This window comes from Puntigrus tetrazona, chromosome 14, assembly GCF_018831695.1.
Source record: "Puntigrus tetrazona isolate hp1 chromosome 14, ASM1883169v1, whole genome shotgun sequence".
NCBI classification, from domain to species: Eukaryota; Metazoa; Chordata; class Actinopteri; order Cypriniformes; family Cyprinidae; genus Puntigrus; species Puntigrus tetrazona.
The window spans coordinates 24,240,950-24,263,429 of record NC_056712.1 but is presented as its reverse complement, the minus strand read 5'-3'; the positions used below and the strand labels follow the sequence as shown (position 1 = coordinate 24,263,429).

Sequence of the window (22,480 nt, the reverse complement as noted above, 5' to 3'; positions counted from 1 at the left end):
CACTATGAATTTTTTTCTCTTGTTTTAGTTGAATCACGTTCACATTGTACCATAATTTACCTAAAATGAGAAAATTCTTCATTTCTGGCCAAAATATCCAGTTTTTTTTCCCACAGCGTTTACAGGGCTCTGTAATTCATGCCACAGCCAAGAAAAAGTGTTATAAATAGCTCACTTATGTGGTGTGTTTTGCTTTGCGGCTGCTTAAGAATGTATCTTCCTATGCATGCAGCAAAGACAACAAATTTTGTATAAGAGCTGTGTTTTTTAACAGTGGTTTTAAATTTGTTAGTGCATTTCCTGTTTGTGCGTGGGGCTGTGCCTCACCTTACGGAGTGTGCAGACGCTGGGACAGCAGCTCCTTGATTTGGCTGAAGAACGTGGACGGTCTGCACCAGCTGTTCTACGTGTTTTCCATTGCTGTTCAGCCCGGGACTCATCTCTCTCTTCACTGTCTTCAAATGCGTGTTTTTCCCCCGCGATGAACCGCGGCCCACTGCCCTTCCGTGAGGGGCGGACCGTTGCCCTCCATAGCCAGAACTGGCGTCGTCCCCTTGGCTATCATCCTCATCAATAATGACCAGATCTGGGGGCATCTCCTTAAACTGGTAAACAAGCCTCTGTCCTTCAACCTTGGCCAGTATACCCCTCTGGTAATAGTACCTAAAAGAGAGCGAGAGTAAGGGAGGGGTCAGGAAAAGCAATTCCTCTGGCATGATTGGTCCCTTTGGGTAAAGTGTTTGTAACTCACCTGAGTGCTCTGCCCATGGTTTCGTAGTTCATATCAGGCTTGTTTTTGTGCTTGCCCCACAGCTTGGAGACAGCCTTGGAGTCCACCAGCTTAAAAATGCCCTTCTCTCTCTGTGTCCATTTGATGTATTTGGGACAGGTGTTTTTGTCTTGCAGCAAGGCCAGAAGGAACTCCCACAGGTAGATAGTATTACCTACAAGAATAAGGGTATTTTATATTCCTCTGTCGACTCATTAAAAGTTTAGACTTATAAAAAGCTTAAACGCCTTTCATATTTCACACGCGATTCCACAGGTCTTATTTAACAAGCCGAATTGGCAGAGGTGCAATTATTGTATTCTTTCTCATAACCTTAATAAATCAATTCTCCCTTCATGGTAGCCCTACGCCGGACTGGAAATTAATTAAGAGGGGCCTGGCACTAGATTATTCTTGTTTGTCGTGTGCTTTGGCCAGAAGTGGTTAAAAACAGCTACCCCGGCAGTGGGAGCCAGAGAGAGAGAGAACAGACCGCTGTGTCAAGGTGATGTATATGTATGCGGCCGGCCTCCTCTCTGAGCTGGGAACGGGACGCATGCATAAGGGGCCTCTATCAGGACAGCATCGATGTGCCCTCCAGCCCGCTATCACTTTTAGTTCCCTCACAAACGCAGCACTTTGAGAGCACCTCATCAATTAAGCAGCCGCAGCACTGCCAGCAAAGCCTCGCTAAGAGCAACTCATGATGCATGCAGGAGACAGAAGCGAGTTTCCAACTTTTTTCTCCTTTACTGTGCGCTGATCCGAGGTCGTGCTTACCTTTGCCCTCTTTGCTCTTCTTCTTCAACGGGAGAGCTGGATTGGTGATGGGGGAGCAGGGCCGCACTGGTCTGGGTTTGCGCACTGCAGGATGATTGCAGAAAAATAACACACACATAAACATAATTCATTATGTGATAAAAAATATGAAAAAAAAAAAACGATTGGTTATCTTTTGAACATCTTTATTTTTTAGTTTTCAATATAAAGCAGCAAAAAATTAAAAATAAGGTGAACACTGCCTTCTACTGGAAGATAATGGTACCTTTGCTTTTCCTTGCAGGCTTGGAAAGGTTCTTTTGAGGGATCTCGTCCAAAGAGGACGTCTCCTCATCCAGGGGAACATCCATGCAGCCGTTTGAGAGCTGCTCTGGACGCAGGGAAATGTAGGTCAGGTCGGATTCCAGTATATTCCCGTATGTGTGAACTACAGGAGGGTAGAGGTCAAGTATGAGTATGTGTTTATAATAGTGATTGCTTAAACGCAGACAGAACTGAAATGAGAAATGGTATCAGTATGTGCTAACTGACTGAAATATACTCTGTTTTTTAAAGAGGTCTCCCCACAAACATTTCTTAAAAATAAAAAATAAAAATAACAGCAGCATGTAAACTGACAGTGAGTCATCACATACTCATGCGTTTCTCATCCAGGATATTATTGGGAGATTCCATGTTCAGTAAGGCCTCAGCCGCCTCAATGGTCTCCATATTGTCCTCTCCACCCGAGACCTGGGTCTCTACTGTGGATAGAATATACATTATTAATCAACTGACAAACGCTATATATTATATGGAGTGAGAAGCGAGGTAGAAAGAAATCTGTTATGTTACAAAAGAACTTGGTTTCAAATAAATGATTTCTGAAGGACTGAAGTAATGATACTGATATAAATATATAATATATTACAGTTTTTACTGTATTTTAATCATGAGCAGAACATCATGATATACCGCATTTTGTGTTGTGTGTTGTTTCAGTTGCAAAGAGTACTTTTTTTTTTATACATTTTCATGAAAAATGAAAAAAAAAAAAAAAAAAAAAAAAATCACACCACCTATAATTGTGGTCAATTATTGTACTCACCAGACAGCCCTACATCTCCCATCATGTTCTCTTCCACCACATCCTGCATGGCGTCCACCATGATGCCATTAGTCACCTCATCTGCCTCCAGTCCAGAGTACACCTGCATGAGGTCGGCAGCGGGCACCTGCTCAACGATCACCGCTGGGAAAACTGAAGGGTCGTCCAGCTGTGGGAGAACAAACAGGGAGATAAATGTGACATTGATCTAAAATCAACCGTCGTGCAATGCTTTCAGTGGAAAGACAGTAAAGTGCACCATAATTGCTTTAAAACACATAAATTTGCCCCTTCCCTGCAGATGAAAGCTTCTAATCCACAATCGTCCAGGTTACTTACACTCACAGAGGCTGCAGCTAATGGCCCATTCATAATAGCTTTAACCTGAGCCGGTTCAGTCACTTGGTTGGACTCTTTGTATGCGTCAGAATAACAATAAGGCCAGAGACTAGCCTGTGCAGTATCATGTGAGTAAATGACGCGAACGCAAACACAGAACGGTTCCAGTAAGTTTCTTATGCACATGACCCTGTTTGCTCCCAGGGTCATGAGCTTCATGCCAAAAACACCATCTCAGGCTTCCTCATTTCCACCAGCATTCCTAAGCGAGGGTGGAGATCACAAGGGGGGAAAGAGGAAATAGTTGGTACTGGACTTTAAAGCCACAAGAGACCGTTCCTCATACCCCACAACAGTCAGCCAAAATATACCGACATATGTCTTTCTTCCACTTTTTATGTTTTCCTACTCTTATAGGCAGTCTAGATTAATCAGGATTGTTAGTAAGAGCAATCTGAAGGGGGAAAAACAACAACAATTGATTTCCAGGGAAAAGTGGTGTTTAAGATAGCATCAATGAATGAGTGACGCTGTGGCTGTCTCTCTATATGTGTGTGTGTGTGTGTGTGTGTGTGTGTGTGTGTGTGTGTGTGTGTGTGTGTGTGTGTGTGTGTGTGCGTGACCGACTGAATCTCATTAACTTGATAGCAGCTCTCATTAGGCCTTTGGCAGACGATATGTGCAAACAAGGCAAAACGTGTCAGAATATGAGTGAACATTGACAAAGCGGGAATAATTTAAGAGAAACTGTAGTCTGATCGAAGTCTAGTGACCTTTCTCCTGACACTTGTTAGAGGAACGCTTAAATTATGCAACTGTTCATTGTGAGCTTGACAAGTGACCGCCTTTCCTCGGGGACTACATTTCATGATTTATTCTGCCATTTTTAAAGTAACTGATAACACGTGCACGCATGTGTCGGTTGTGTTGTGTTACCGCTAGATGGCAGCAGAACGCAGTTTATCACCTTTCCAGTTGTGCAACTGCGCGAAGATGAACAAAACAAGAACAATATGCAAAGCACGTTCCAGGCCAACGAAAATAATCTCACATACCCACCAAAGGAAAAAATATATATATTTAACAATAACCCATCAGTGTGTAATACAGTACTTCAGGAATGCCTGAAATACGGTCTCTTTGCAAACAAGATTGTGAAACACGCAAGCCATCTTACATCTTCCTTTGGCAGGATTTTATGTTTTTGTTCCATCATCCTTGGACTATTTGCTGTTGTTATGGCATTTTCCCCAGAGACTCGATGGGTTTGGCTTTTCAAAACTCAGTTCAAGGCCAGAATAATTCATTCAGTACCAAACTCTAAACTACTAGAAACAAATTCAATGGCGAAACTTGAATTTAGCTACTGTTTAATTTGGATATAAACTACCGTTAAAAAATTAAGGTAAAGCAAGGTAAGATTTTCTTTTGTTCACCAAGACTGCATTGATTTGATCAAATAGAGTAAACTGTAAAGTTGGTAAATATTGTTACAATTTAAAATAACTGCTTACTGTTTGCTGTCCATTTTATAAAATGTAAATTATTCCTGTGATGGCAAAACTGAATTTTCATCAGACATTACTCCAGTCTTCATGATCCTTCGGAAATCATTCTAATATGATGATTTGCTGCTCAAGAAACCTTTAATATTGTCAATGCTAATAACGGTTTGGCTGCTTAACATTTTTGTATAACATTATAATCGTCTTTGTTACACGTGATCTATATATTGTATCCCTGCTTAAATAAATATAGAAATCGTACTGACCCCAAATTTAAAACGGTTGTGTACATCAAATGAACTTTTGATTTTAGCGTGCAGTTTTTCAGTTTTAATTTGGCTCTGCAAATTCCATAAGCCCTGACTACTTAGTGAGCAGGAAACTTAGTCTTGCTCTGTGCATTTGTCCACATCCTCTCCCTGGTCCTGCTGTACTGGGGAACTACAGACGTCAGATATCAGGATTATGCAAAAAACGTTGGTGATCGGTTTACATAGCCTCTCGCATACTGCCTGACAATTAAATGCAAAAGAGCAGAACATGCTTATATGGGTCTATATAAAGTTAAAATTCGGACGCCATTGCAAAAATCCATGTCGTTCGTCAACAGACCAATTCATGACCTAATAAATATGCCATAATATCAGCTAAATAGCTCTGCCCCAATAAATGTAAGATTCCAGTGTTAACACAGCTCTTCATATGCCCATATCTCAAACTTGCACATTGGTAAAAAGAGTACAACGTCTGTTTTTAAAACACAGAGACTGTCATAAACATGTAACATCCCTTTTTTCACAATAATCAACCACATTTCTAAAAAGGAAACATCAGATAAAGATCAGTCATTTGCATAGTTGAGTTCCGTGTTCCTACTGTATGCATAAACCCGATAGCATACGGTGTGTCCCACAGTTACACTCTCTTCTGCTTTACCTGACGCTAACCCACTGATGCAATCCAAGACCCTCACTTGCAATGTCGAAGACAAGCTTTTAGATGATTCTCAAACACTGTGTACCAAGTAGGCGTCACGCAACAGGTTTTCAGCAATACGTAATTAATTTGTCAACCACTAAAGCTGCACAGTGTCATGCTAATACAGCTATAGGACATGCAAACAGTAGTTATGCAGGCTTGGCTTACATAAAACCATTCAACATTAATAATACCTAATAATTTGCTCAGCAAGTCTGCAATTAATTGATAAAAATGCAATAATATGCAGATTTGGTGGTCAAGAATGTTTCCTTACTATAAGCAATAGTTTTGTTGTTCATACTTTTTGCTGAAAACATTATTTATTTTTTTCATGATTCTTTTGAATAGAAAGTAAAAAAAAATTAAAAAATAATAATAATATATTAATTTGAATTAAAAATCTTTTTAGATTATAAAATGTATTCACTGTCTAGGATCAATTGATTGAGTCCTTGCTGAATAAAAGCTGTGCAGACAGTTGTGTTTATCATAGTTTTTGCAGAAAATAAACTGTTTTTGCAGTCCTTGCAAAAGTTCGTATTCATTTGTATTATAACGGTGAAATTATAGCAAATAAGAGCTCTATGTTATTATACACAAAATGACTTAAGTAGGAGTTATCTGTGTTTACAAAACGATTTATGCCAAATGATATGATTCCTGTATTTGGTATCGCCACCCAATATTTTTATAAGGTTTAAACTAATTTCAGAAAGTAGTAATCATATAATTTAACTTAAAAATACTGTAGCAATCAGTTGTAACCATGTATTTGATGTAATGATTAGTGGAATTAAAGGTTTATTAAAATGACCACATACTACCGTCAAATTAGTCTCATTCCACTATTTAGAGCATTACTAAATATACAAGTAGCAGTGTTAGTAAGAACCAAATCTAGGTGTCAATACTTGCGCTAAGTCTCATTTTATACAACCCTACAACTAACTAATGCACAATAACATGCAGATCAATCCGTTCTGAAAACCTGATGATGCAAAAAAAAAAAAAAAAAACCCTGTTTAAGCAAGAAATTATTTTGTTTTGATATCAACAGTAATTCACATGAGGCATGCGCGTACTAAATAAGACACTAGAATGGTGATAAAGGTGTTTACATACAAAATGGAATGTAAGGTGAAGGGTAAAAATCTAGTTGTGCAAGTTTTTTTTTCCCTTAAAACGTTAGCAGTCTTTAGCAGGTTGTATAACATTATGTTATATTAGGTTAATAAGATAATCAGTATATAAATAATGTGGATATAAATACACTCGGCGACTCCGGAAATCTGGATCTAGTACTTCTGCAGTGTGCAGTAGCTGAACTCTGACATGGTGGCTTAATATCATTTCCCTCCCATTACAAGTCGACTTGACTTATGGCGATAATTATTGACTCTAGGTCTAGCACGGCTAATCATTACAGTACACACAAGCAGCTGAACACATTTCACAGCACCCGTGTGTGGAAAACCCAGCGAGAAGCGTCAAGGTTTGTTTTGCGTAGTCCCTGAAAAAGCAGCTCTATTGTTGTAAGTGGGAGTCAAAAGATATCTGAGACTGTGGGGCGACTGGTAGAGCTTATTTATGACGATGTGGTAGAGTGGAGTGACTTAGAAGCCAGTGTCGTTTCAAAACAATAGTAGACTTCTGGGTGGAACAGGACTCCCACACTGCAACAAGTTGAGCAGGTTAGGCCTGAATCTAGCTTTCAGTTTGAAGGAGAAGAGGCACGGGGTTCAATAGAAGGCCTGTCTCACCTGATCCATTCACCTGACTGCACAAACACACACTTTAGATGAAGATCGGGATTCTGGAGTCATCTGAACTCAGAATATACACGGGAACAAACCAAAACACACAAGTATGACAGCATGCTTGTATATGCACCTGTTGTAAAAATGTACGAAAGTATTTGCATGGCCTAACAAGAATGAATGATTGAAGTTAGCGTCAAATAAATGACTACTTGCACAAGCACAAAGAAAAATTTAAATGTGAAATGATTAAAAACGTTCAAAAGTTTGGGAACAGTACTATTTATTTTTTAAAGACATTATTACTTTTATTCATTAAGGAAACTTTATACCAAGCATGTTGTTAAGCATGTTTTCTGTTTGAAATAAATTCTGTTTTTCAAAATGTTTTAAATATCACAGAAAAGCTTAGGTAAAAAACATTTTGTTTGCATTAAGAAAAACATTGACGATATTAAAGGTTTCTTGAGCACCAAATCAGCATTTTAGAAGGATTTTTAGAATGATCAACTTTTGTATAATATTGTGATTGAGAAATGTGCTTGAGCTACATTTATTCGATTTTCATTTCGTAAATTTGCGACACTGAAAAACTCATCTAACTTTGCATCACATAAATAATTATTTTCAATTGTAAAATTTTTATAAACGTACTGCGTTTCCTCAAATAAATGCAGCCTTGAGATTATTTTTCTGTAGTAAATATTGCTCAAAAACCTTGACTATTTCTGGTTTAATTTGTGATCATGAAGAGAACTGGCATGACTTAAAACACAACGTGACGTGAAACAGTGACCTCTGGACCAGTTGGTAAAAAACAGCTCAGAAAAGGTTCTGTGAGAAGCTCCAGCAGCATTTGTTTGCAGGTGCCACTTTATCCAGTTTATGTATATAACGAAATAAAATTCAGACATTCGTAATTGTTTAGACACTTTCTAGGGCCACTGTATGTAACATAACTAGGCGTCCTTAGGCCAAAATGCTACCTTTATTCCCAACCAGGTTTTCATAAAAGAATACAAACACACGGAGTTCAGACTGACTGGCTATTCCTACATCTCAGTATTTCCATCCGCACCTTGCCAGCAACTCGCAGTCATCTCTCAACCCTCTCCCTGCACTCTTAATTTTCCACCTTCCTCCCTCCCTTGCCTTCATGCCCGTCATCGAAAGGCACAAACCTCCAAAAACCCATATCTCCTCCTTGAGATCTGGCCTGTGAAGCTGCATGGACAAAGACAGATCCTAAACCTAAAGAAGCAACAAGCTGACGTGCCTAATTACAAAGATTTCCGGAACCAAAAACAGGGTTTCCGGATCAACAAAGAAGGAAGTTTTTCGAAGAAAACAACAAACGTGGCTATGATGTACCTGATTGATTTCATCCATCCCATTACTGGCGAACTCAAAGACAAGCTCGCTGGACTGGACCGCAGTGGTCATGGTGTTATAGGGAGAGAAAGGGTAGGACACAGGCTGACAGGCAGAGGGTTCCTACCCCTCCACGCACTCCCTGGACCGCTTTGCTCCACACCACACCCCTCAGCACAGGAAGCACTCTGAGGAAGGAACACTGCTTTCACAAAATGAGAGGCACTGTTAAAAACAGAGTTCCCTTCTTTGGTCCTTCACGTTTTTTCCCTCCAGATGACGGTAGAGTGGCGGAGGACTGCGTGATGGAGGAGGAATCTTCTCACTCCGACTGCGTCTGGGGCATCTAAACCTTCAAGAGAGAAACAGAGGAAAAGGAACATTAGGAAACTGCGATGGAGCAAAATGGGCTGTGTCACATCATCAGAGAAAGAGAGAGGGCTGGGATGGCCGGACGAGCCTGAGATGGTACCGTTGGGACTGAAACGAGGGGCTAATTTTCTGACTCTGTGAAGCATTCGCTCACTGCTAGAGAGACTTTTGACTCATAGATCTCATTTTTGGCTTCGGACCACACAAAAACTTAAAGTGGAAAACACACACTTTCCAGCAGATTTATCACTGGCCACTTAACTTTTTCTCAGTGTGACTCCTGTTTACCCCCTGAGATCTCAATAACAACTGCTCCTTCACTCTTCAACCATCAAATTATTAAGAAAAAAAAGATAATTAAATATTGAAAATATAAAAACATTCAAATATTTAAAAGATGTTTTATGCTGATAATCAAAATATATATATAATATAATATATAATATTATATATATATATATATATATATATATATATATATATATATATATATATATATATAATATTATCTATGTATAAATAAAAAAATGTAATTCTTAATGAATATAATTTTTCACACTGTACATTGTAACGTCGTCTAAATTCTCATTTAGTTTTAAATTTAGTTTTAAAGTTATTTTTTCAGCTTCTTTTTGCAAATAATCATCATAAATGTTACATAAAATATGTATATATATATATATATATATATATATATATATATATATATATATATATATATATATATATAAATTATTACTGCCTTACACAACACACACACACACACACAAAAAATAATAGTTCAGTAATAATCAGTTATAATATTTAAATAAACATTTTATAATATTATATATATATATATATATATATATATATATATATATATATATATATATATATATATATATATATATATATATATATACATATATACACACACACACACACACACACACATTTTTAATTTTACAATGTACATAAATCTTACTGTACATTGTAATGTTGTGTAAATGTCTAAATTCACATTCATAGCCATTCATTTTAGTTTTTAAAGTTTTTTCAGCTTATTAGTATAAGATAGACTTTACATATTGAACATGCACTATTATTTCTGCAGATAATCAATATAAAACAACAAAAGCTATGAGACACTTGGTCTGCTGTGCTTCTGAATGCCTGGTTTAATTTACCAAGGTTTAGATGTAATAAGTGAACCTCTTCAGTGGCGGTGCAGAGGAAGGGGGAGGGGCATGGATTGCCACAGGATATGAGATCAGCCAGCCTGATCAAAGGGGTACTGTAAACAAGGCTGGGTTATCAGTCACATGAGTAAAAAAAAAAAAAGGCCCAGAGCACACCCTCATCCAAAGTCCACATCCACTCCTCACACTAAAGGCAGCCAAACTACAGAAATGCACAAGAATCACAGGCCATTGAGAGAAAAGAGTACCCTCTGTCCGGCCCTGAGGCGGCAAGGAGGAACAGGAGGGGCTGCAGTCTGGTTAAAGATTAAACGAGTGCAGTGGGGAGAGGAGAGGTGGTTTGGCCCAACCACTGAAGGGGGGTGTAAAATGGCAGCAGAGCAGCCCATGTCTCCTCTGTGGCAGGGTGGGGCTTGTTTGCTTTGAAAGGACAGTGTGTGTGTCAACAAGTGCATACCAGGTTGAATGATGTCTGGGGGGTTGGGGTTGCTGGGGTGGGTGGGTAAATGGTATAATGGAGGCAGATAGAGAGAATAGGAAAGACAGGCCCATGTGGGTGGCGGGGAGGTCAAACAAATGTTCTGTTTAGCTCAGACTGTGCCCAAGACCCCTGTAGCAGCTGGAGTCCCATAGTCAACATGGGGCCTCGTATGGCCTTGTCTCTCCAGGAGAGCGAGGAACAGGATGAGGTATGCCATGACAGAGAGGCCCAGCCTATTATTACTACTAACCAGACGGTCCCCCCAAGAGCAAAACAGCCCTGCCTCCCTTCCCACAGCATGGGGCCAACATCTGGAGCACCCTGTGCACCCTGTTCTCTCTCCTCTGCTTTGGTCAAGACAAGCTATTTGAACTAATCATTTATTTTCTTGCCTCTACAATGCTCTGGGAGTGGTTGCCTGGGTGTTGTGGGTGGTTACATCAAATCAAAAGAATCTGATCACGTCTTCTAGGTATATTAAAAGAGATATCCCAAAACAATAAACAAATTATTAATAATAACAAATTTTTTAATATTGTACTTTACATTATAAATGTACAGTATAAAATGTTGAACTTTTGCTAAATATTAAAATAAAACAAAATAAAATAGCCTGCATAATTTTCAACAGTCATTGCTTTAATCTTCTGTGTTACGAGATCTTTACGGTATGTTATATTTATACACCGTTATAAATGTCTTTACTATTTTGATCAGTTTAATGCAAAAAATACACCTAATGAATCAATAACTAATAAGCTGATGCATCATGCCTAGTTTCTGTTTGCTTTTTGTTTGTTTGTTTTTCTAGATGCTTAGGTCTCTCTATCGGTAACCTATGGCATATTTTAGAGTGTTCTATATCAAATAAAAGTACAACTTTTCTTAGTAAATCACACATTTTGAGGTATCACCTAGATCTGCAGCATCAAATAATAATCACAACTATAGTGATACCCCTGGCAAAATATGACCACACACACAGAGTGGGTCATGCCTACCTCAGCAGTCTGGGAAAGCGTTCGTCCATGAAGTCTCAGCAGCGTTAGCCAGGGGTCAGAAGTCGCCAAGCGAGAGCGTGGCTGAGTTCTGCCTCCTCTTTTACAGACTAGCTCAAAATGGCCTCATGTCATTCTCGGTTCTTCTTTTCTATTCAAAAAGCTCTCTGTACCTCAAACTGCAGCTGCGTACGCCGCAGCCAAAGCTCGCAGCTTGAAATTCTATTAGACAATCTTGCCATGGTCTACAGCCCTGCTTTTGAGTAATGAAGTCATTCACACCATTTGACGGTGATGTGCTGGCAAATGAAAGCGTGATACGGGACTGATGGGAACATTTCACACAGAGAGATGAGCCTGGTAGGGAGCAAAATCGTGCAAATCTGTGATTGCGTGCAACATGCCGCTCTCCACGCTGATTCCCAGCGGTATATAACGAGACCTCGTGCCGGGCACATGGCGAGTGATCTGCGCCACTGCGACTGCATACTGGGAATGCTACAAGTGGATGCGACAACACTTGCCTTGTCCCGACGCACTCACATGCAAATGGGCCAAAACAAGGGCCTGCGGAACGTCATCCAGAGGCGCCGGGAGGGAGGGAGACTTACTCAGTACTCAAGACTTCAGTAAGCAAACACTCTCCAGGGTGGGGCTCGCATGGAATCACTCCACAGCTGAGGTCTGCCAAGGATACACGCTCAGCAAGCAAGGTAAAACTATGAGGTGTACATGAAAAACGTCTGCCCAAGTCTCTAATTGTCCAAATACAGCAGCTGGTACGGGTCTGGCAGATAGCCTGGTCTATGTTGTCAAAACAAGTAAATAAGCAAGACGCTGACTAAAATGTTGGATGGAATAACCATTTTTGAGGGGAGAACGATTACAAATAAATACATCTTACCCTGTTGACCCTGTCGACCCACCCACCCCTGTAGAGTCCTCAGCTGAGCTCAGTGTTGACCATGAAAGGAGGTAATTTAAGCCAACCGAATGACTAAGCCATGACTCACTCTGACAATGGAATTTAATCACGGAGCGAGCGAATTCAAACATGAATGATCATCTAACATAGGTGAGTGGCTTGATGGAAAGGCTCATGGATTCAAGATGCGATATGATTGTGAGCTGTCATATTCTGATGACGTCACAGGGATGGATAGAGATGGAGGTTTTGGAGAGGGCGAAGTCGTCTCTGGTTACTCTGTGGGTAGTGATGTCATGGCAATAGTGATGTCAACGCGTTTGAGAAAAACTAGTCTAGAGTTCCTCTCAAAATAGCTTGGGACACCAGGGCCTTCTGAGAGACACTGACTAAGAGAAAGAGAGAGGAATGCGAAGCTCTTTTCCTGCTCGGTCAGGAAGGAGGACTGGCATTCCAGGCATTTTAGAACATGCCAGTCTCGAGCTTTCAGCGAAAACACAGTCCACAATGCTGGCTCCACTATAAAAATGTGTCATTAAAACACCTTCAGTGAGTTAGTGAACATTTGTGTGCATCTTGTGACACATCTTAAGGCATGTTCCCACTTACTACAGGGAAGAGAAACACTGAGGGTGGAATTAAGCCAACAGCTCCCTTTCAATCAATAAGGAGGACAAAGCCTCTTTCAACAGGGTCATCTGCTTGACTCAGCAGAACATGGATGTTTTTAGCTTAGTTCCTGGGAGGATATGATGCTTCAACTCAAGTAAAGTCCTGTAATGCTGTGATAATGGGCTGTGGACACTCTCTTCAACTATAATATGGTCGCTGTCACTTAAACAGCCCTGACAGAAGCTACTATCCTGCTGCTGCACTGTCCAAGTGATACCGAAAAAAAAAAATTGCACAATAACAATTTTAAGTAACTTGCTAATAACTACACTACCATTCAATACTATTTATCATTTTTGTCTTATTTTTTACAAAGGTTGTATATAACTTGATCAGTCAAAACAGTAATACTGTAAAAATTTTAAAACTTATAAAATAACTGGTTCATAATTCTGTATATATTTAAAAATAAATGTGTTCACGTAATGGCAAAATTACATTTTCAGCAACCATTACTTCAGTCTTCAGTGTAACATAATTCTTTAAAAATCATTGTAATATGTTCATTTTGTACTCAAAAAACATTATTATTAGTATTATTTGAAAGATAGTGTAAATACTAACAAATTGCAATTTGGCAACATAAAAAGACGTGCTACGTGAAACCATTTTAGGAGCGGTAAGTTTCACTTTTTTGTATTAATATAGTTGTTCTTATAAATAATTGTACAGTTTGTTGTCCCATATGTCAACGTTCAAATTAGATGCAAGCATGTACACATTTATACCTCACCAAGGTGACCGTTTTTACCCAAAAGCGTATCTGTCTGTTCATATTCACTTCTGCATCACCGCAAATGTCTTTTACTAAGCGTGTGTCCAATTATGGTAGAGCGTCTGAATATGCACACATAAAACCAGCCACTTGTCAGTAAAAAAGGCTACAGCAGAAAGACTACAGGGTACATTTCTTTTAAAATGTCGATACTCTTACAGTGCTCAAAAAAGCCTGTCTTTTTTTTTCTCTTCCTCTTAAAGTGATGTGAAAGTATCACCATCATACACCCAGTTGTTGGTCACAGAAGTGAAGAGTGTATTATACATTAGGGAGAAAGGTCAAGGGCCTGTGAGGCGAATGTTTGCTAATTCAACAGAACAAGAGAGACTGCAATTAATGAGACTAGCATACAACCAACTCCCACTGCCACATCAGTCTACAACAACACCACGTAGCAACTTCTGCTACAGTAGTCGACAATTCGCAGTGTTTAGCTAATAGAGATCCAAAAAGTGTTTTGAGGATAAAAGCATGAGCCAGGTAAGATTTTAAAAAAGGCCATTCTAAAAACTAGAGCAACCTTTGTTGAAGGGGGAGAGAGACAAACAAGTTGCTTCGAGAACCGCCAAAACCGAGACAGGAGAAAGGCTTTACCTTCTGCTACGTTTGCAGGGGATGAAGCAAATTTAATCTCTTCTTGTAAGTCTTGTACTTTTCCACTCCGCCTCGAGGCGCTAGAAGAAGTCTAGGGGCCCACACCCACCTGAGACAGGAGCTGTTATCATTGAGCCTGAAGCTCAGCTCTCTAAACACTAAAGGCTTGGGAGGAGAGGCTGAGACAAAACTCATTAGGGTCTAAAGACGCTTGTTTAAAACGAGTTGTGTTCATCCTTGGCGGTTGGAAGATGACAAAGAGCTTCCACCCTTATGCAAATGCGATTAATGGTTTTCCAAACAATTTTAAGATGATTTAAATTGAATGTTGAAATGTCAAACAACCACAGTTGTTTAGTATAGCTGGTGCTACAAGTGAGGATGTTTTATTGCCTAAAATTATACAACCTACCCTATGAAATAAGTTACCAGTTGGTCAAACTTTAAGCCATGGTAAAGGAACCTTAAAACTAAAGAAAGATAAATGCAATGGCAAAGAGAACAGCCACAACTGACCTGTGAATCTTGCAGTGACAGGAAATGCATCACTGAGCAGTCGGTTTCTGCTACTTCCTGACTGTTAGACCACAAACAAGCGAACACTTCTCTCTCATTTTGAGAGTGGAAACTTCTTCCCCTTCCTCTTAGACTCTGCATTTCTCACTTTTTTGTGTTTTGACATGTTGAATTTCATATATTTCTATTTAGTTGTTAACCAGTATAAAGAAAAAATAAATAAAATGAATAACAGTGACATCTTGGCACGCATTTCATCATATTATTTTTGCACAAAAAGATGTTTTAAACTGAACAGTCAGATCACGCCAACCCTTCGGTGGTTTGCTTCTGAGAAGAACAAAACAATTCTGGTTCTCAGAATTCTAAAAACGCATCTTCGGTACCTTCAAAAAGCTTCACTTATCATCCCAGATATCATTTCAGATTTCACACTACTGAGCTGATACCACAACACGCACAATCAGACAAAGTATCATCAACTAAAACCATCAAATCAAAAACACGACACCAATCTCATAATTTTAAAACATACATTCAGTAACTTTAAGCAAAAAAGAAGCTGACAGTTTTGCATACTAAATTCCATGCAGTATGGGTGTTGCAGACTGGGGTTAATTACTGAGAAAACAACATGAGGAACAAAACTTGGTGCACCCTTACTCACTTCCTCTCTCACACATCTCACATTCAGGGTTCATCTCCTGCTACTAAATGCTTAGCTATTTCCTCTACGTGAATGTAGTGTTCTCAGGCACTGGTACAGATGATGATGGGCAAGGGCTGATGAATAAAAAAGTAAACGGATCTTACCAGCAGCGAGCTGACCCCAGCTGATGGACTTCTTAAAAGGTGCATGGTGTTGTGCTACAAAATGTTAAAAATGTTCTTCCCCGTGATCTGTTTCTACTATGTGGCAACAGGCCGCACACCACAGATAGGAACACACGTCAGACTTGTGAAAACAGGACAGGAAATTGCCAAAGGGGCTGAAAAGACTAAAGTTCTTTGAGGCCCAAAATGTAAAAGTTATCCATTTCAAATTCTGTTACCTATAAGTGCCAGTATTTGCAAAACAGCATCACAGTATCAGAATTATATTATGGATGTGCTGATCTTAAAATGCTGTACAATAGCAACAAGAGGATAATTAATTTCGCATTATGGCTGATGGCTGATAACACATAACAGATTTCAGGTGAATATAAGGATCACAAAATTGGAAAAATAGATATTGGCAGGTTTTTTTGGTTTGTTTTTGAGTAGGTAAAGGTAACCTAAATGTAAAAATAGATCAAATTAGCAGCTAAGTATCTATTACTAACGGCAATGCAAAAAATCTAATACTGGGATTTTGATTATAAAAGTGATATCTATGAAAAGTGATATATATGAAAGTAACTGTTGATTGCATGTACTGTAAACATACATCTGTTTGAATATGACGTGCTGGTTAAAGAACCTTCCAGCATCTAATTGTGAGGATCTTTTGCGCAGTATCTGTGCTGCCTCCAGCTGCATATGCAATATGAAAAACATTTCAGATATTTCGATACAAAGACAAAATGTTTTGGCTTCTACGCAGGAACAATTCAGAGCATGACAAGACTGGAGATGCTCAGGGCTTTCAGCCCAATACTGACTTCAAACTCAAGTGTCTGTACCTCCCTCTCACTCACAATCATCTGAACATGTTTAGAATCTGTAAAATCTGTGACACATTAAACATCAAACCTTAATCTTTGCTTTAAAAAGCTCTCATTGCTTTATTCTTTATGACTTCGTCTTAATTATATCTAGAACATTTGTCTCGCACTTTAATGAATAAAAGTCAACTAACTTTAATATACACACGGAATTCAATGACACAGCTTTTGAACCTGGTAGAAATCAAGGCATTGTTACTGATAATGCCGCTCTTGATAAATGGGGACGTTCCAGCTCTCCTGAGGCTGTATTTATCAGGCTTTCGTCTATGGCGACACATGCACTCTTGTGAAATAGCGCCACCCCCGCCATCTTGACTCACCCATCCCCAGTGTGTTTACACTCATACCAATACCAACATGTCACAGCATATGTCTGCACAAGGAGGGAAAAATGCACCCTGAATACAGCAGCAAAACATGCCTGCCTTGCACCCGCACGCTTCAAACTAAAATTCTGGGAACCCTAAACAGTCAGTGACGACAAAGCTTGCATGCTACTTTTGATAAGGCCATAGTCATCAAGAGTTTTTCGCAAACCGTAACAGCAATAAAATTCAAAGTTCACTTATCACTTCACTGTTAGTGAAAGAGAAACTAACTGTACTTTGGTAACACTTAAAAGTTCCTTTCTGTGCGCTCAAGGCCTTGCAGAACAAAAAAACCTATGCGAGAATCAAATGGCTTGCCTGAAATCATAGCTAAACATCTCCGAGCTAGGGGTACAAAGAAACTGAAGGTGGCTTTTAAATTGAAATGGCATTCCAAACAGGTCTGGACACAAACTGTGAGAGGTGTCCACATGGGCAAATGCAGCACTAGTAGGACTGTTTAAGATCCGTCATAATGCTTTAGCATTTAAAACTAAGATTTAAACCTTCATTTACCCGAACGTAGATATTTAGTATTCATAATATTTTATTTGTTGTATTTTTCGATACAATATAGCACAACAACAATAGCAAGTTTCTGAATACTGCCCTATGTCACACACAAAACTAAATCAAGCTGACTAAATCCACACCTAAAAACTGGCATCTAAAACTGATTGACGTCATTTTCCTAAATACACCTTAATTAACAGGTAATTGGAGCAACCCGTATCTGTCTCCGTATTTATCTAGCCTGACAGGCATTGATAAAATCATCGGGCTCTAAAACCAAGTCATACACTCCTTGAATATAATGCATCATAAAAAACTTTATAGCTGACACAGTTGGCCCAAAATAACTGGGTTCATAGCATTTATCATAAGTTATATAAAGTTTGCCTTTGGCCCTGTGGAGCTGCAGGGGCCGTGTGCAATAGTGGCGTAGTTTTCATTTCTAGTCACGTCATGTGGTCTGTACTATGACAATATGACTGGCTGAAAGGAGGTCACTTACATTTCCATAAAGTGATTACATATCAGTTAAATGGGATAAAGCTGCAGACTAAGTAAAAAAAAATAAAAATTAACCTATATTCAGTACTAAGCATATAACACATTATGAAATGAGACCCAGTATATACTCAGGGCTGAAATTAATGCATAATGCAACCAGAGAGTTCAAATTTTACAAAAACAAAATATCACAGGTTTATTAAACTTCGCAACAACTACTCTTACCAACCTGGTTTGGTATTGTCTATTATTCCATCGTGGTAATATATGCTGTTATTATTCTGTGAGAGGCTGATGAGTCCACAGTACTGTAAGTGATATGTTTAGACAGCTTTCAGATCCATGCTGGCTAATAAAACCCATGGGGAGGGTGTATAGGAGGACTTCTCTTTTTACCAACTACTGACTAATTGCATATAATTATTCATCCTATGACCCAACTCTCCAGCTACTGTTGCAAAAGTCACATTTTTATGTGCTGAACCAAAATAGCGTTCTCAATGTCATGAGACATGGTACATACATCAATCGTTTTCTTAATTACACAGACGGCATGTCCTCTTGATACGGTGCTTATTTACTGCTGGAAATGTTTGAATGAGCTGATGTGAATGTGTGCCTGGGCTTCACCTGCGCAGCTCATAACCTGCGGAAAAAACAGCGCAAAGCAAACACCACCGCAATAAAGACACGCCACAATAAAATAACGCTCCCCTTCCCCCATCGCTCCATTCAAATCTCTCAATACAAGAAACAAGAGAGTAATGGAGTGATAAAGAATAGCTGTAATGACTTTCAGAGATCAGTGATGGGAGAGAGATTACGAGTTGCCATTTTGTTGTTTTTGTTTGTCGGTTCGTGAGGAGGCGGGATGCAGATGCTGGTGGTTAGGCTTTATTCAGGTCAATATTTGAGAAGAAACGACGGCCTTTGTAGCGGCATCGTTTGCTCATGATAGCAACGAGATGAGAAAAGCCAACAGTAATATGTGAGGCTGTAAATGAGGGAGCTTAAAAAAAAAAGTTATCATCTGAAAATCTACTTAAGCAGATAGTGACAATATCCCGAAGCACATCTAGAACTACAAAACAAACGAGTGAAACTTAGTTAGTGAAAACACGCTTATCCATCAAATCAGCAGAATCTGATACTAAAGCATTTACGCTCACTGCAAGGTACCAATAACAAGGCACTAATTTGTGCGTATGCAACAGACAGAATATCTCTTGAGGACTGTGAACACTAAATGAGAATCACAATGAAAATGTAAACAAGGAGTGGCTGTTGCCAAGAAACGGGTTGTGAGGTGACCTATAGCATGTTGAGTGATATGACACAGATACAATGAATAGTTGACATTTAAAGATAACAGATGAAGCCAGAGAAGAAGATGTGAATTGTACTTTTTTTTTTTTCCATTGTGTTTGTGTACATAAATGTTTACGAATAAATAACTATTAGTCTAATTAAAATAGAAATGTTCTCATTTAAAGTGTATGAATTAACATTGTTGATAGCACATCAAATCACTTCTCTTTTAATGTCTTGTAATTAATTATCAGTTGATTTTAAAAAACTACAATTTCAAATACTTCTGCCAGAAGGTCATTTTGAACATCACACCAAACAAGTTTACATTTTAGCTGACTGTAGCTATTGAGCAGTTACTTTTCAAACTGTTAGGTCAATGGTACGTTTATACCAAACCCAATACCTAAGTTTAGACCTTACAAAAGAGCAAATTAATATAATTAATAAAATAAAATAAAATAAAATAATATAATATAATATAATATAATATATAACACATACATATAGACAAGGACAAGTAACAAAAGAAAACTAATTATTATAACACTAAAAACCTTTTAAAAAATAACTACCCATGAAGTAATGCTGTGAACACAACTTTTTGGATGTGGGGGTGGTAAACGACACCATCAGTTCTGTAGAGTTTCCATGGGTCTCCAGGGTTCTGGGATTTCAATTTTCAGCTAAATATGATACTGCTGCAACTACCTTCCAACCACACTCAGTTAAAAAGATAGCTTTTAAATTTATTTATTTATTTATTTATTTTGTCATTTTTTTAAGGGATTATTTTAGTCAGCCCATAGGTTGTGATGCATTTATTGAATCTGCAAGTAAACTTTCCTCTGGCTGATGTAATGTGTGACTGCCTGAAAACACTGTGTTCCTAAATTGTTTTAAACACATTTGCACCTACTAACCCTCCAATTATACTGCACCACCAACTTCAATGAACCTTAGCCATTCTTGCCATAACTTACAAAAAAAATGTAGCTGGAATCTCCTGAAGAAAATATAAATGCTTGGACATTTCCAACAGCTTGAGCATCATTCATTAATGATACTATGTTGTACACACAAACCATAGTTCACATCATTACCATAGATCCTAATTTTAAAAAAAGCCTCACATTGGAGTATCAGAAACTAACACATTTTCATTAGCAAGTCTTTTTAGAGCTGTGACTTGTGGTTTAATGTTCTGTTAAACACAACCGCCCACAGCTTGTTCAAAGCCTGTGTGCGTTTCTCTAAAATGCTAGATACTCGCTTAGCAGCTCACCACACGTGTTGCTTTAGAGCTTGCGAAATGGACGCTTCTATTCACAACTTTTAAACTGTGAAGCTCTTTGTTTTCTGAGTCTTTGTGAGCCTGAATTGCATGTAATTGCATTTCAAGGCTGGTATCTGCCCTGAGCTGTTCCTATGAAAAGCAATGAATTATCATGACGATAACCAGTCACATGTCTGACCTGTTTAGTTGTTGTTTAAAAAAAAAAAAAAAAAAAGACTAGAAAATTAGACAGCTGCCCCTTCTCTGAATATGGGAGGTAACCACTTGTCCTCATCTGGTCGATCTCCTAAGTACTTATTAGCAACACAAACATACATACACCTGTGCAACTAAAGCTCTAGATGAAAACAACTACTCAAACTCAGAGTCTGGGCCCAAGCATCCAGTGCGCAGTGCTGCCAGCATTATCTTAGATGAGAATGCCAGGCTGCTGACTTGATTCAAAAGTGATGGTACAGAGAGTTACAAACAAACAGAGGCCCCTCTATCAAAAGAGGAACTTGCCACTGCTTTAAAGAAAGTAGTTCTGTTTGCAACGCATGGTTTCATAAGATTGATTTCAATACAGTCTTCAAATGGGTGATTTTGGTTGGTTGTTTGGTTATTTTGTAGCCCATTGTCATGAGATGCTTGACTATGTGATGTTTTCTGACTAATTTAGTGAATACACTCTAAGCAAAAAAGACTAAGTTTGTGGTTTACATGGGAAGTGGTCTGACATATCAGTCATCTGCGAACATGTGACGTGTAGCTCATCTCTAGTGAGATGCAACACTGATAATGAGTGAAGTTATATTTCTTCTCTGATATTTTTTTTTCTCCACGCTAACATAAAAATACACATTTGATGAGTAAAATAATTATAATTGGAAAAAAAGAACAAGTTTAATCATTGTAAAATTTCAACACAGTCAATGGGAAATTCTGAAAGTTGACTCTTTGAAATGCCTGCTTCTGGCTTTTCAACCAACTCATGTTCTTACTATAAGGGCATATTTTTTATGACCGAAGTAAAACCTGGTATAACCTATGCCCTGGGAAACGGTGTAATTGGACAGTATCAACTCTAGAACAACAGAAAGAACCCATTCAGTGGACAGTTTCAGTGGAACGTCGCCCACCAAAGCTGGAGACAAAAACAAAATGGGGGTAGCAGGTGGGTGGGAGTCGTCAACTTTTTCAACAAAAGGGCATTTCCAAGTAGATACTGCAGGCCACTGTTCCTTATTATACCAAAACCATGTGTTTTTCTTGACTGACCACTTGTTCTGCTTTCTTTTGCAAACTATGATGTTATATATGTGTTAAAACGAATTTGGTAACACTTTATTTTAGTTACACCTATTAGTTGCTTATTAGCATGCATATTTACTAGAATAGCTATTTATTAGTATTAATTAAGCACATATTAAAGCCTTATTCTACATGACCTTATTATACATCCCTAACCCTACCCAATACCTAAATTTAACAACAACACATACTATTACCAAAAATGATTAACCATACTACTCTGCATGAATCAAATAAAAAAAAAGAATTGATCTCAATATATTCTCTCATTCTCAAGGTGATCCTGAATAATCTATTATGTAATCACTGTGATAGCAAATCTTCTGCCAGTAGCCTATATCTTGTACCTGAGAACAGTGTGCCAGTCTGAGCTTGTTTCAGGAAT

At 38.6% G+C, this 22,480-nt stretch overlaps 1 protein-coding gene across 4 annotated transcripts in view; it reads right to left on the bottom strand.

Moving 5' to 3' along the window:
- Positions 1 to 22,480, bottom strand: part of elf1 (E74-like ETS transcription factor 1) — a 37,029-nt gene that overhangs the window by 3,180 nt on the left and 11,369 nt on the right. For 2 of the 4 annotated variants that reach the window (XM_043256882.1, XM_043256881.1), the window contains exons 2-8: positions 8,590 to 8,941; positions 2,637 to 2,805; positions 2,185 to 2,292; positions 1,815 to 1,976; positions 1,550 to 1,633; positions 752 to 944; positions 328 to 663 (exon numbers count right to left, since the gene is read on the bottom strand). In XM_043256882.1, the coding sequence (XP_043112817.1) occupies positions 328 to 663; positions 752 to 944; positions 1,550 to 1,633; positions 1,815 to 1,976; positions 2,185 to 2,292; positions 2,637 to 2,805; positions 8,590 to 8,661 (1,124 nt within the window). In that variant the 5' untranslated portion in view covers positions 8,662 to 8,941. Of the gene's footprint in view, positions 1 to 327; positions 664 to 751; positions 945 to 1,549; positions 1,634 to 1,814; positions 1,977 to 2,184; positions 2,293 to 2,636; positions 2,806 to 8,589; positions 8,942 to 15,919; positions 16,013 to 22,480 lie in introns of those variants that run through there. The other 2 variants (XM_043256883.1, XM_043256884.1) reach the window with 2 other exon arrangements.